This window comes from Dreissena polymorpha, chromosome 6 (assembly GCF_020536995.1).
Source record: "Dreissena polymorpha isolate Duluth1 chromosome 6, UMN_Dpol_1.0, whole genome shotgun sequence".
Lineage (NCBI taxonomy): Eukaryota > Metazoa > Mollusca > Bivalvia > Myida > Dreissenidae > Dreissena > Dreissena polymorpha.
In genome coordinates, this window is record NC_068360.1 from 22,043,470 (window position 1) to 22,056,957 (window position 13,488).

Sequence of the window (13,488 nt, forward strand, 5' to 3'; positions counted from 1 at the left end):
CGATCCCTGCAAGTCTAATGAAACTTACTCTCTAAATCGCTGCTGTGCATTTGCAACTAACTCACAAGATCGCTCTAATGCTAGAAAAAATTATTAACAAGCTGTGAAAACTTACTAAAACGATCGCATAAAGTGCTATGGAAACTTACTCACATGAATGCAGCCATGCTAAGGAAACTTACTTAAACGGTAGCTGCAATGCTTAAGAAACTTATGCAAAAGAAAGCTACTGTGCTTAAGAAACTTTCTCTCGCGATCGCTGCAATTCTAAAGAAACTTACCTGATCGCTGCAATTCTAAGAAAACTTCTAACACAATCGCTGCTATTCTAAAGACATTTACTCGATCGTTGCAATGCTAAGGAAACTTACTCAGACGATCGCTACAATTCTAAGAAAACTTACTCACACGATCGCTGTTATACTATGGAAATCCAATCACTTGCTCACACGATCGCTGAAATTCTAAGGAAACTTGCTCACACGATCGCTAAAAATGCTAAGAAAACTTACTCACACAATCGCTGCAATTCAAAGGAAACTTACACGATCGCTGCAATTCTAAGGAAACTTACTCACACGATCACTGAAATTCCAAGGAAACTTACTCGAGCGAGGCAGTGCATCGTTATTCCCCGAAATCGACCTGATCAATACATGTTAGTATTGTCTGTCAAACCGATGCTCAGGTGAAGTTTTCTTACAGAAAAACAAGTACAAAATAAGAACCGGTTTTTAATATGTTTCCATTTTAATATTGAGAATGCAGTATTAAGCTTGTTCAGCAATTTTATGTATATAAAGTTGCATTAATAGCAATTTATTCAAAGGCATACCACTATTATAATCATGTATAAGAGTATATATTATTAATGGCATTATTACAATTAATTACGGAGTAAAACAAACACACAATGTCTTACCAATTAATGTTAATGGTTGCATTTTTTTATATTGATAAACGATATTTGAAATTATATCCTTTATCTTCAATTGTTTCTTAATTTGAATATTAGTCGTTCATGGCAAACATGTCTTTGAACATTTAATGCGAATTCTAGAATATCAATGTTTTAGGTGTTTTACGAAGACCTATCTATATCAAGAACGCGTTTTTTACGAGTAATTAAAAAAAACAGATGCATTTCAATCGTGTCTTGATTTGAACATTATATTATTTTTGACTTGCTTTTATATGTAAAAAGTTTAAATGTATTTTTAAGCATTGCCAGAAATTAAAGAAAATATATTGAATACACTTTGTATCGATTGTAATTACAATTGAATGTCAAACCAGAGAAAATGAAAAAAAATGTATTCGCAACAGTTTGTCAACCGATTACAATCCTTAATAAAAACTTTCAAACATAAAAAACACCGTGTTAGGTAAAAGATCAAGTGCAACATCAGAAACTCATGCTCGGACGCTGAAAAGTAATCAGTACAGAAACGCATGCTCAAATTATTGATACCATTTTGATTTTAAGTATGACCTACATATATATGCGTACATGAATTCGTTCAAACCTCTTATCAAAAAGACTTAAAGAGTAACACAATAGGAATATAAAGACAGGAACACAAATGTCTTTGTCACAAACTGCGTAGTGTCAGATGGAAACTATGGCATCAAAGATCCTGATAATATGCGTTCTTCTTCCAAGTGTTTTCGATGCCAAATCAATTGATATTATGGATGATCGCATGCAACAATTCGAGACGTTGTTGCAAAACATGAGCAAACAGTTGGAGAAAGAACATCTCGCTAGAATAGAAATTGAAAAGAAACTTGCCAATGCAGGTAAGATCTTTGTTGTTTTCGACCTGTAAATATTCATGTTATTTTTTATTATTGCATATACACGTTAAACATTATTACATGCAAAAAAGCGTATCTGCTTTTGTTGTTATATTTTTAAGTCTGTGTGCAAATGAGCTCGTTTAAACGAAAACATGAAACGGAATTGGTGTATATTTGGTGATTTCTCGTTAATTAGTCCTAATATTAAGGATTTATAAACAATATTAAGACTTGTTAAGACAAGAGACTTTTATTAACAAACTCAATCATGAAAAATACAAATAATTAAGTTCAATGTTTACGCCCACATAAATGTTTTCTATTATAGTATATACATGTGACAAATATATATGAATAATTTCTTTTACAGAAGGGATGATTGGCTCTCGGCAAGTGACTCAAGATCCGGAAATTGCGTTCTTTGCCTCAATTTCAACAAATATTGAACACTTAGGTGGTAGCCAGATAATTGTTTTCGACAACGTTGTCACGAAAGTCGATTCCACGAATTCCCTTGGCGGTTACAACCATGTTACAGGTGTATTCACTGCCCCAGTCGATGGTCTGTATGTCTTTTCCACAACGCTGATGTCGCACGAAAATGCCTATGCTCATTTTAGGATATATCGTGACAACACGCCAGTTGTGGCAGTTGCGGTTTCTGGGACTTTGCATAAGTATTATAGCGCATCTGCTACAGTTGTTCTTTTGTTGTCAAAGGGGGAGACAGTGAGCGTGCGTCATCATGAATCAGAAGACAGTGCTCTTGAAGGTGCTTTCGTTTCATCGGGACAGTCCATGTTTTCGGGCTTTCTGTTGCAACAGCATAATCGCGTTGCACCATTAATTGGGTGAACTTTTCTCTCATAACATTTAATCTTACAATTAGTAACAATACATTTGATAAACTTTTTAAAGTGTTGTAACTTGACTCAATGTTTTATTTTTGAACGAGACATGTCTGATAATAAGAGCTATCAACTTATCTTGATGTATGATGACCTTGAATTGTAAAGTCTATTTTCCTTCTAGTTAAATGTACACATTATAGTTCATATACAAGTCAAAAGGAGTCATGTAAATTTTGTCGTTTAAAATGTTTAACTGTAAAGCATTTCTTGATATAAACCTGATGACAATTATAAAATTTTAATTTGATCTCGGGAATATAAACTTTTAATGGAATAATCAAGAGCGTTTTCGATTTGCTTGTTTTATTTTACTACTGTATACTATGGTGATTTCAAACCTGATCGAGAAGAAAAGCACATGGTCTGTCCGTTGTCAATACTGACATCAATAATAATCTTTGTGGAAGTGCGCATCTCTTTGTTTCTATCTTAATAAAACATGTTCACACTATTTGTCTAAGAACAGTTTCAGTAAGGATTCAACTGGGCCAAATGTGTACACAAACTTGGTCACCTGGTCAAATTATTATATTCACATTCATTTTAGATGAAATAACGATAAAAACCATCAAAGTCCTTTGGAACATAAAACGTAATAACACATAGCTATTAATCGCTGAAACCACGCCAGATAAAGATTGATACAAGATTATTTTATTTTTGGAGAGCAAATAAAATACAGAGCCTACCCTACCTAGTTTTTCAGACCATCGCCATCAACACAAAATTATTTTGTTAGACTCAACCAGAAACACATTTTTTTAAATAATCGTGACCTGTCAGAACGTCGTTTTTAAAATCCTAGATGAGCTTTTCGTTTGTCAATCATTCAGTTCGAATCGAATATATTTTTTCTTTCCAAACAGGTAAGATCCCGCTCCTTAAATGTCATTTGTTTATATTTCAAACTGTAAAAAAATAAGCTTTATTTCACGGCGGCTTAATGTGTTATATATAGAGAGTTTTACACCTCGATGCAATCTCCGAATTCGCGGTAATAAGCATTTTATTTCATGTAAATTGCCTGTTCTATAATTCGACCCCCATTGGCAAAGCTGTTAAATATGGAAGCCAATCGGGATTTTAGTCGAACAGTCTGAGTTTCATAGCAGCAATAAAGTTATGTTATTTTCTTACTTGCATTTTTAACATTGTTAATTTATAGAGTATTTTATACACATACATAAATATGTCAAGTAAAATGATTTGTAAACATTAAATCTTATTTACCTATTTGTATGTCTTAACAGTTAAACATGAAATCTATAAACATGACTTCATCCCATGATAGGCAGCCTTTTTTTCTTAAATGATCTTTAACGTTTTGAGCACTCAATAGATCTTTCAGTTACATATCTAGTCTTTGAATTTAGCAAAGCAGCGCTGCCAGCTGCTAATGTAAACAAATTCACACAATAACTCAATGCATCTCAGTTACATAGTGCACTGCATATATTTATTTCTATTTCAATTAATTGGTCTTACTGGCAGGCGTCTCATTATAATCGACTAATAATGATGAATTAGCACATGTTTGTTAGTACGCTGAGCTCTTAGAAGTAGATTACCCCCTCCCCCTCTCAAAAAAAAATATATATCACAGGGTCGGTATTTCCGAATTTAAAGGGGCCTTCGCACGTTTTGGTAAATTGACAAAATGTATTAAAAGTTGTTTCAGATTCTCAAATTTTCGTTTTAGTTATGGTATATATGAGGAAACAGTAATACTGTACATTTACCATGCTCTAAAAAGCCATTATATGCATCTTTTGACGATTACAAAACCTGAAAATTATAAAGTGTTGCAAAGCGAAACGATTGAATTTGGAGAGTTCCATTGCTGTTGTTATATTTTTTGAAACTACGAGGATTGCTTATATAAAGCATAAAATACATCTTTCATTGTATGAGGAAGGATGGCCGAGTTGTCTATGTTGTAGACATTTTTACTCCAGGACTCAAGGGGTCAGTCGTTCGAGCCCTGCTGAGGGTTACTTTTTTCTTTTTTTAATTGTATTCTCATTTTTATACTGGAGCTTTTTAGATCCAATGTCTACATTCATCAATATAAAGCATTCAATGACAATCTTCAAAACATGCCAAAATCTGTAAAAAGGCACCCTTTAAAGTCATACGATCTACTTACTCAGTTAGCCTTCTAAGAACAAAAATGATTCTCTTTGTTGTAAATTGCAGGCATAACTATATTGCTGTCTTCCAGTTGATATGACGAATCTTTCTATCGAGCATTTGTTACAAACTTTGTTTAAAGAGTTTATATTATATCAGTTAAACGCAATATTGATATTTTCTAGTGTATGAAATAAAATTATTATATTATTAATCGTACTACTTGATTATGCTTTTTATATAGATTTGATATAAATTAAATGTGTAAGTCGACGTTATTACAACATGTCTCTAATGCGCCCCTTTAAAAACTCAACCAAAATTATATATCTAATTCAAGAATGGTGCAAGATAAAGGTCAATATGTCGTTGAAGACGTTCATGACATAAGACTAGACTAGATAGTAAGCGTTCATATGCCGCAACTGCACCATGTTGTCTACACTGCTGTTAGTGATTGTGATTGCCATTTGCGTGTGCTTCTCATATGAAGGCAACATAGATTACCGTATTGAGAGGCTCGAGCTAGCACTGAAACATGTAACGGAAAAACTTGAAACAGAACAGCTTGCGAGGAAACAATTGGAGACTCTGCTTGTAGAGAAGGGTATGTGTGATTTGCTTTTGAAGCTTACTTATTGCATAATTTGTTTCAGTTACTTATTATTTTTGTTAATTATTAATGTTGTCATAGGTACACGAAGTATTGTTTTTAAATATATGTTTACGCACCTTGTGTTAGAAAGCCTCTGGTGTTAAAGAAGTTAGTCTTGTCTCATTTGCAATAGATTGTCACCAAACAGACAAGAGACAACTTGGTAGAGAGGCTACTGAAATAGCATTTCTTGCCGATATCAGTCAAACAGTTTTACATCAAGGTATGGGACAAGTCATTGTATTCAACCATGTGGTCACCAACATTGACTCAACAAACTCCGCCTTAGGGTACAGCAATGTGACCGGAGTATTTACAGCTCCGATCGATGGACTATATTCATTGTCTACAACACTAACGACGCATGCTGTCTACAACACTAACGACGCATGCTGATCATGCGTCCCATTATGGGTTATACGTTGACAACACGGTCATTGCAAGACTCTGGGTGGACGGGTTACATGATCACCAGTTTGACTCAGCTTCTGTAGATGTTGTCGTAGCGTCAACAAGAGGACAAGCAGTTTCAGTCAGACATGGAGATATTGGCGATCATGGACTAGAGGGAGAGGCCCAATCATTATTTTCAGGATTCTTATTACAAAAGCAAGATCGTTCGGCTGAAATTGTAGGTTGAACGATGTTTTAAACTTAATCGTGTTTTTTAAACTTAATTGTGTCACTGAACTTAGCTATTCTGTGCAGTATTTGTATAATTGTGTGTGACTTTTTAATGGTATATTAAAACGATTACGTCAACACTTTCGAAAATAAAAGAACACTCACAGACGACGTTTTAGTTATGTTTTGCATACTCCAAAGAAAATAATAAAAGCCCTTAGCGCACATAGGAATAAACATTAACAAGGTCAGTTAATATGTATATTCCATGTTGCATATAGGTTTTGTTGAAACAACAACAACAACATATTTTGGAATAGAATGATAATTTATTACTTATAGGTATGGTGGTGTATGTAAATTATACATAATTGCTATAAACTGATAAGGTTTCTTGAATATCCACCTCGGTGAAAATGAACGTTAACAAAAATCATCAATTCGTTTATAACAATATTATACGAAGTATCAGCTCGTATCAGATCCCACAAATAGACGCAAATAGTTAAACAATCGGAAAATAATGACACGAACACAATTTGCTTTCAATATACATGTATACACATGTGTATATTTACCATTATGACCTGTGCAAAAGTCTGTCTCCTCGTGTGTTCATGTGTTTTTTTTCGGACAATGAGCTAATAAGCTTTGTTCATGCAAAAATATCCACTGATGTGTTTGTATCGGTTTTGAAGCTAAAACAATAGCCAATCATTTTAACTATTTTTTCACAACTGTTGCTTCAGTACTAGTTGATAAGCTTCCTACTGCTCCAAATCTATTTAATACAGCATCTAACATTTTTAAATCGTTTTACAAAGACAGAAATCCTGCTCACAATTCTTTTAAACTTCATACAGTTTCTGAATATTTTGTTTACAAAGAGTTAAGCAAATTACATTGTTCTAAGAGTACTGGGTTAGACGAAATCCCGGCCAGATTTTTGAAAGATTCTGCTGCTTATTTCAAAACTCATATTACATTTTTGATAAATAGCTCTATTGTTAACAATGTAGTTCCCACTGATTTAGAAAGTGCTAAGGTAAAACCACTGTTTAAGAAAGACAATAGGTCCGAGCTTTCTAATTTTAGACCGGTTAGTATTTTGTCCATTGTTTCAAAAATATTAGAGAGAGCTGTATACAACCAGTTGGAATCTTTTTTAGTGTAGAACGGTCCGTTGTATGAGTATCAGAGTGGGTTCAGGGGGAATCACTCCACTGACTCCTGTCTTATTCACCTGTCTGATCATATACGTGGACAAACCTCTAATGGCTTGTTTACTGGTATGATTATGTTAGATCTACAGAAGGCATTCGACATTGTAGATCATGACATTCTGTGTCGGAAGCTTCGTGCGATGGGAGTGGAGTCTGTGGAGTGGTTTCGCTCGTACCTAGCTGATAGGACGCAGTCTGTACATGTTAATGCCGCTAAATCGAATTTCAAATCGGTTGTGTGTGGTGTTCCCCAAGGGAGTATACTGGGTCATCTTTTGTTCTTGACCTACGTTAATGATATGAAAACAAGTATATCATCCAACTGTAATTTATACTCTATGCTGATGACAGTGCAATTTTGTATTCACATAAAGATCCAAGTACCATCAGTCAAGTTAAAGGCAAAGAGCTCTCGAGTCCTGTAGTAAGTGTTTAATTGACAATAAGCTATCTCTCCATCTAGGCAAAACAGAATGTATTCTTTTTGGTTCGAAACGTAAACTCACCAAGGTGGACAAATTTCATATACAATGTAATGATCATGTTATAAAATCTCAGACGTATGTAAAATATCTTGGTTCTATTCTAGATGCTGACTTGTCCGGTACTTCTATTGTAAATAATATCGTCAAGAAGGTTAACTCTAGGCTTAAATTTTTATATAGACAAAGTGATTGTTTAAATAAAAGTCTTAGAAAAAGCTTATGTAATTCTTTAATACAATGTCATTTAGATTATGTATCCTCTTCGTGGTATTGTGGACTCACGAAACAGCTTAAGCACTAGTTACAAATAATCCAAAATAAAATGGTTCGTTTTATTAACAATTCCCATTGTAGGACATCACGTGTTGTATCGCATTTTGAAGATCTTGGTTTATTGAACGTTGAGCAAAGATGCAAGCAACTTCGGCTTAACCACATCCATAAGATTTTCTACAATAATTGTCAAAGCTATATGAAAGACAATTTTGTCAAATATACAGATGTCCATCAGTATGGGAAAAGATCCCGATTTAATTTTTATATACCTCAAGTTGATGGCTTTACTTGTTCTTCATTTTACTACAATGGTATTACGGATTTGAATGCATTACCCGATAATATAAAGTCCATCGAATCGAAATTTACTTTTAAGAAACTTGTTAAGACACATCTATTAAATGATATAAAGGTAGACGAGAATTCCATGTATTTTTACTTTTAGATTTGTTTTATTTTATGTAATTCATTATTTTTTATGTTATTTATTTGTGTCAGTGTATTATCATGTCAACTTTTGAAAGATTCACTTAATTTGTAGAAGAAATTATGTGTAGGATCATGTCGATTCTATATTAAGAACTGAAAAACAATATATTTATAGTCACTTATAAGATCTGTTCGACTAAATCCAGGGACCCCGTTGGAAATAAGCTTTTTCATGTTTACATGTCTAAGCTTTACGGGTCATCCTGTGTATACATCATGTCGTAATCTTATTTGGATCTGTGATAAATGGCATCATTAATGTAATGCATGTTTCTGAATATGATAATAATGCAATCAATACGTTATTTATTGCCTTGATTGCATTGAATTGTAAATTGCTTGACATGTATGCACAAATAAAACAAACAAACAAACAAAATATCGGTCGAAAGTGGAAACATAAGCGTGTTTTAGTGATTATTGACATTGCCGTCTGAAAATGCATTTTTTTCATGGAATAAAAAAAAATATTATCGTCAAACAAGACCAAACAGGTGACATTCCATATTGCTTATATAATCATACAGTTAGGTATAAACGTGTTCTATTTCATTTATGCTCTCTTTTATCAATTATTACAATCGGTAAATTAATTTATATGTATCTGTGTATTTAACACGATTTACCTTGATGGGAGGGGACAGTCAAGTGTCCACAAGTTCTTTTAACCCAAAATAAAGGTGAAAGGTCAATATAAGAAGAAACAATTAAAACAGACGTCTAAACGTCAAATACATGTGTATGCGTGCGGACTTAGGATATTATATCCCCGGCAAATAGTAGTAATATATTTTGATGAAACCTTCGAAATAATAAACACTGTCCAAGTAAAAATGTTTGTAAACAATGGCTTTGATGGCAAATAGTAGTAATATATTTTGAGGCAACCTTCGAAATAATAAACACTGTGCAAGTAAACATGTTTGTAAACAATGGCTTTGATTATTTTCTACAATGATTATTTTTACAATGTCATGCTTTTCGTGAACGGTTTAAGCTGGAAAATTAATTTAGTGAGTCTTCTAGGAAGTAGTGTGTTAATGGACTGAAATAATACATTTTATGCAAAATACTTAAAATAAAACATTCAATATTTACTTAAGTTAATTGCTTATTTATTTGCAATACTAATACGAATATACGAATGTTTCATCCGAATATAAATGATTAGTGATATTTATTCCACAACATTAAATCATAACAGAAATAACAGCACTTGAGCAATGCTGTAATCATCGTAAAAAATGTGCATCCGTGTAGGTAATTCGCGGCAATACGATAATAAGCTTACAAATAATAACAATGAAAAAAAACAGTAAAAATCATCGGTCTTTTATCTGAATATTGAAAAAAGCGCTTCTCATACAATTAAAATCACAAAAAGGTCTTAAAACATCTCTAGCATCCATAATTATTTTTGAACCAGACACAAGTATTTTAGGGACAAACAACGTTTTTGAGAAAAAATAATTAACCTAACACGGCCAACAATACATTTGTTTTATTTGCGTTATGCTTCTAGCATGAAGTAAAATAATGCACATGTTGCGCTGGTCGGATATCTGATGAAAATCGTTAACTATCAAAAGTCCAATGTGTTAAAAATGAAATTGTTAATTTTTTAAGTTTAATTATAATCTTATCAATCAATTAAATCAAGTAAATTATTCTTTTTGAAATAAACTGAAACACATTCTGCAAGCAATTCAGCATAAAGAACATCATTCAATCCTATCGATCATTCTATGAACTGTGAAAAAGTTATCTTATCATGTTGTCAAAAGTAGTTGTTGTCGCAGAGTGTTTGTAATTGATCTACTTATTTGGAGCGTCTACAATACTCGATAAAGGATAGACATTGTAAAACCAACATTGTCAGCTGAACAAACCTAGTGACGTTAGTGTTGCATAACAATATCTTGTTCTCAAACATCAAATTTGCTGAATAAAATTGATAGGAAATCGGAACGCAATACGCAACAGTTATAAATTTCAACCAAAGAGTTAATTTAAAACCATTGAATTTATAGAGACAATGGTTTCTTACAGACCGAAAGTCTCGAAAGTCGTAAATACTGCATGTTAAGCGAAATTTCCTCTTATGCTATATTTGGCGATCGTAGCTGAAGTCCAGCCTTTTTTCAGGATAAACTCTGTCCGCGAATGAGACCACGATATACTGTGTGACTTTTTATCGGACATGATGGCTCATGATCAGAATGCGTCGCTAACGACATAAAACCCATTTCGCAGTGTAGTCCATGGCCTCGCCAACGAGCGCTACGAAAGAGCAAGATAATACAGGATTGAGGTCAGCACAGAGAAGTCGGAGATAATTGTGAATAGCATGAACAACACCAGCGAAGATACATCGCCATGATCGGCGAGAAACTGGAAGAAATCACCACTTTTACGTACTTTCGGAGCAGCCCTATCAAAGCTGGTATTAGCACCGCTGAAGTCCGAAAAATAATTTCCATGGATCATTGGATAGGGCTGCTCAGAACATATACTTAATAAAAAATAAGGAATACAAATGTTCTAGTAAACTTAAGTTCTCAAAGGTAACCCTTAAATAAATGCTTGCACGTGATCATGCATTTTCGCGTGCCTTATCAGACGTGTTTTGTATGAACATTTAGTAGCAGCTTGCTTCTATTCTTGTTAAGTGTTGCACAAGTTTTATTCAGGATTAGAACAATTGCAACACTGGAAATGCTCTCATTGTATTTGCTGAGTGTCTGCTTGTGTATTTTCTTAAGTGGAATGAGTTTTGACTCCTTTAGCGCTGATGATATTCGTGCGATTGTAGAGAATTTAACAAACATTAAAAATCGTTGTGTGTTTGTTTCTTAATTGAATTTAAAAAATGAGGACCGCATGTTACCACATGTAAGAGTATTTTACAAAGAAACACGCGATATGATGTTTGTGTTTAGTCAAGTAATCAGTTTACGCTCAGGAAATGTAAATATTTTTTTACGGTAAGTCGATAATAGCTCTCCCACAGCGCGAACCAAATCCCAAATTACATTGTTCATTTGCGTGTGTATGCATTCATTTCAGGGAGGGAACATCGGCAGGTGGTCGGACGAGAATCAGAGGTAGCTTTCTTCGCAACGATCGCCAACCCAGTGCACCATCTAGGACAAGGTCAGGTTCTCATCTTCGACAATGTCGTCACTTCCATTGACTCCACCCAGTCGGTTGGTGGTTACAGCGCACCCACTGGCGTTTTTACCGCTCCAGTAATTGGCTTTTACGTATTTTCAGCAATAATCATGACATTCGATGGCCACTCGACGCACTGTGCGATCCACAAAAACGACGTGCCGCTTTCGACGATATACGTTAGCGGAGCCAATGGCCACCAATGGGACTCGGCGTCATCAACGGTTAGCGTTGCCATGGTAAAGGGAGACACCGTAACCCTGCGCCATATGGACGACGACCATTCAGTGGCGGGAGCATTCTACGGGGGTCAGTCCAGGTTCACAGGATTCCTACTACAGCAGCATGGTCATGAACTGTCTGTTGCTCCAATTATTGGGTGAACATGTTGATTTATCTGTGCACAACATACAGCGAGTAATACAATTCAATTAAGTTGAATAAAATTACGACTTATGTCATCACTAAAAAAGCGCAGCCTGACTAGTAGAGCTTTCAGGTAACGTAAAACATTGACAAATTGAATTAAACCGTCTATTTTCATAACCTTAATGTGACAAATCATGTAACACTCTAGTGCACTTCTTTGGTTACATTTTATGCATGTTTCTGAATCTTAATCACAAAAACACTCGAAAGATTTATTGGTAATGAATTAACATTTTTTTTGTTTAATCGTTGGCAAAGTTCCATATTTCCAATTTTGTTTTAATGATGTTCCATACACATTGGACCCAAAGAAAAACATGTTTATTTTGCATGAAAATAACTGATGAAGAATATTAATAAATGACATCATCAAATCATATCGCTAACTCTATGAATAATCGTTGAAAAAGTAATATAAGCATGTAACTCAACGAGGCTTTGTTCGCAGGGTTGCTAAGATTTATAGACAAAAATGCGGAACATTAATATTAAACAAATGCTAAAAACACTTTCCTTACATTGTGTTGCATAACAAAGTTCCCATCGAAGAGCATGTAACGTTCACGCGACGAACACATCACTTGTTTCCGATTCACTTTATCGATGGAGTCAGCGTCAATATTATGTCATAAGGGACATGCGTTGAAAAACCAAAACTAGCATCTGAACAAACCGAGTGACGGTATGTTTTCATTTCAACATCAGGTACAAGCACATCATATTTGCATACCCGAATTATATTATCATTTTCTGGAAATTTATTCAAAATCATTTACTTTCCAGTGATAGGATTCTTTCTAAATACGCACTATTACACCAGGGCTATGTTTATTAGTATATTGCTCTCAAATACAAATAACATAACATAATGCTACAAGAGAATGAGGGTATGTTTGTGTGGGTATGACGATTTTACTGTTCATTTTTTTTAAATACAATTCATCTATTGATACACCCCAGGTGTGTTTGTAGCACTTCCCTTTTCATGGACTGTGAAGTTGTTAATTTTGGTGATAAGATGTAATTATATATATGTTTTTGTATGTTGTGTTTTATGTGTATATTACTTGATCGACTTCAATAAATCAGATAATAACACGTTTAAAGTGTCAAATAATAAATTGTAACAGGTCGCCATGTTAAAATGGATATGGTGTCCGCCCAGTTCCGGAAGGTCATGAGTTATATCCCCACCGTTGGAGCTATCTTAAGATCTCCCACAAAAACACTAAGTACTGGTTCTACCCAAGAAACGGACTCGAGAGCGTTTATATAAGCCTTAGGCTTTCGATGCA

General features: G+C 34.2%; 1 protein-coding gene across 1 annotated transcript; it reads left to right on the top strand.

Moving 5' to 3' along the window:
- The first annotated feature begins 1,691 nt into the window (after positions 1–1,691).
- Positions 1,692–12,147, top strand: LOC127835499 (heavy metal-binding protein HIP-like). The gene is made up of 3 exons (XM_052361941.1): positions 1,692–1,800; positions 5,296–5,448; positions 11,660–12,147. Exons 1-3 carry the CDS (start codon positions 1,692–1,694, stop codon positions 12,145–12,147), a joined length of 750 nt encoding a protein of 249 aa, XP_052217901.1.
- Positions 12,148–13,488: the final 1,341 nt, after the last annotated feature.

Excerpts from the sequence above, each read along its gene's own strand:
- LOC127835499 (XM_052361941.1), top strand. The coding sequence starts at position 1,692 with ATGGATGATCGCATGCAACAATTCGAGACGTTGTTGCAAAACATGAGC. Across the intron at positions 1,801-5,295 it reads AAAGAAACTTGCCAATGCAG|TGATTGTGATTGCCATTTGC; the intron begins GTAAGATCTTTG and ends CACTGCTGTTAG. Across the intron at positions 5,449-11,659 it reads GACTCTGCTTGTAGAGAAGG|GGAGGGAACATCGGCAGGTG; the intron begins GTATGTGTGATT and ends CATTCATTTCAG.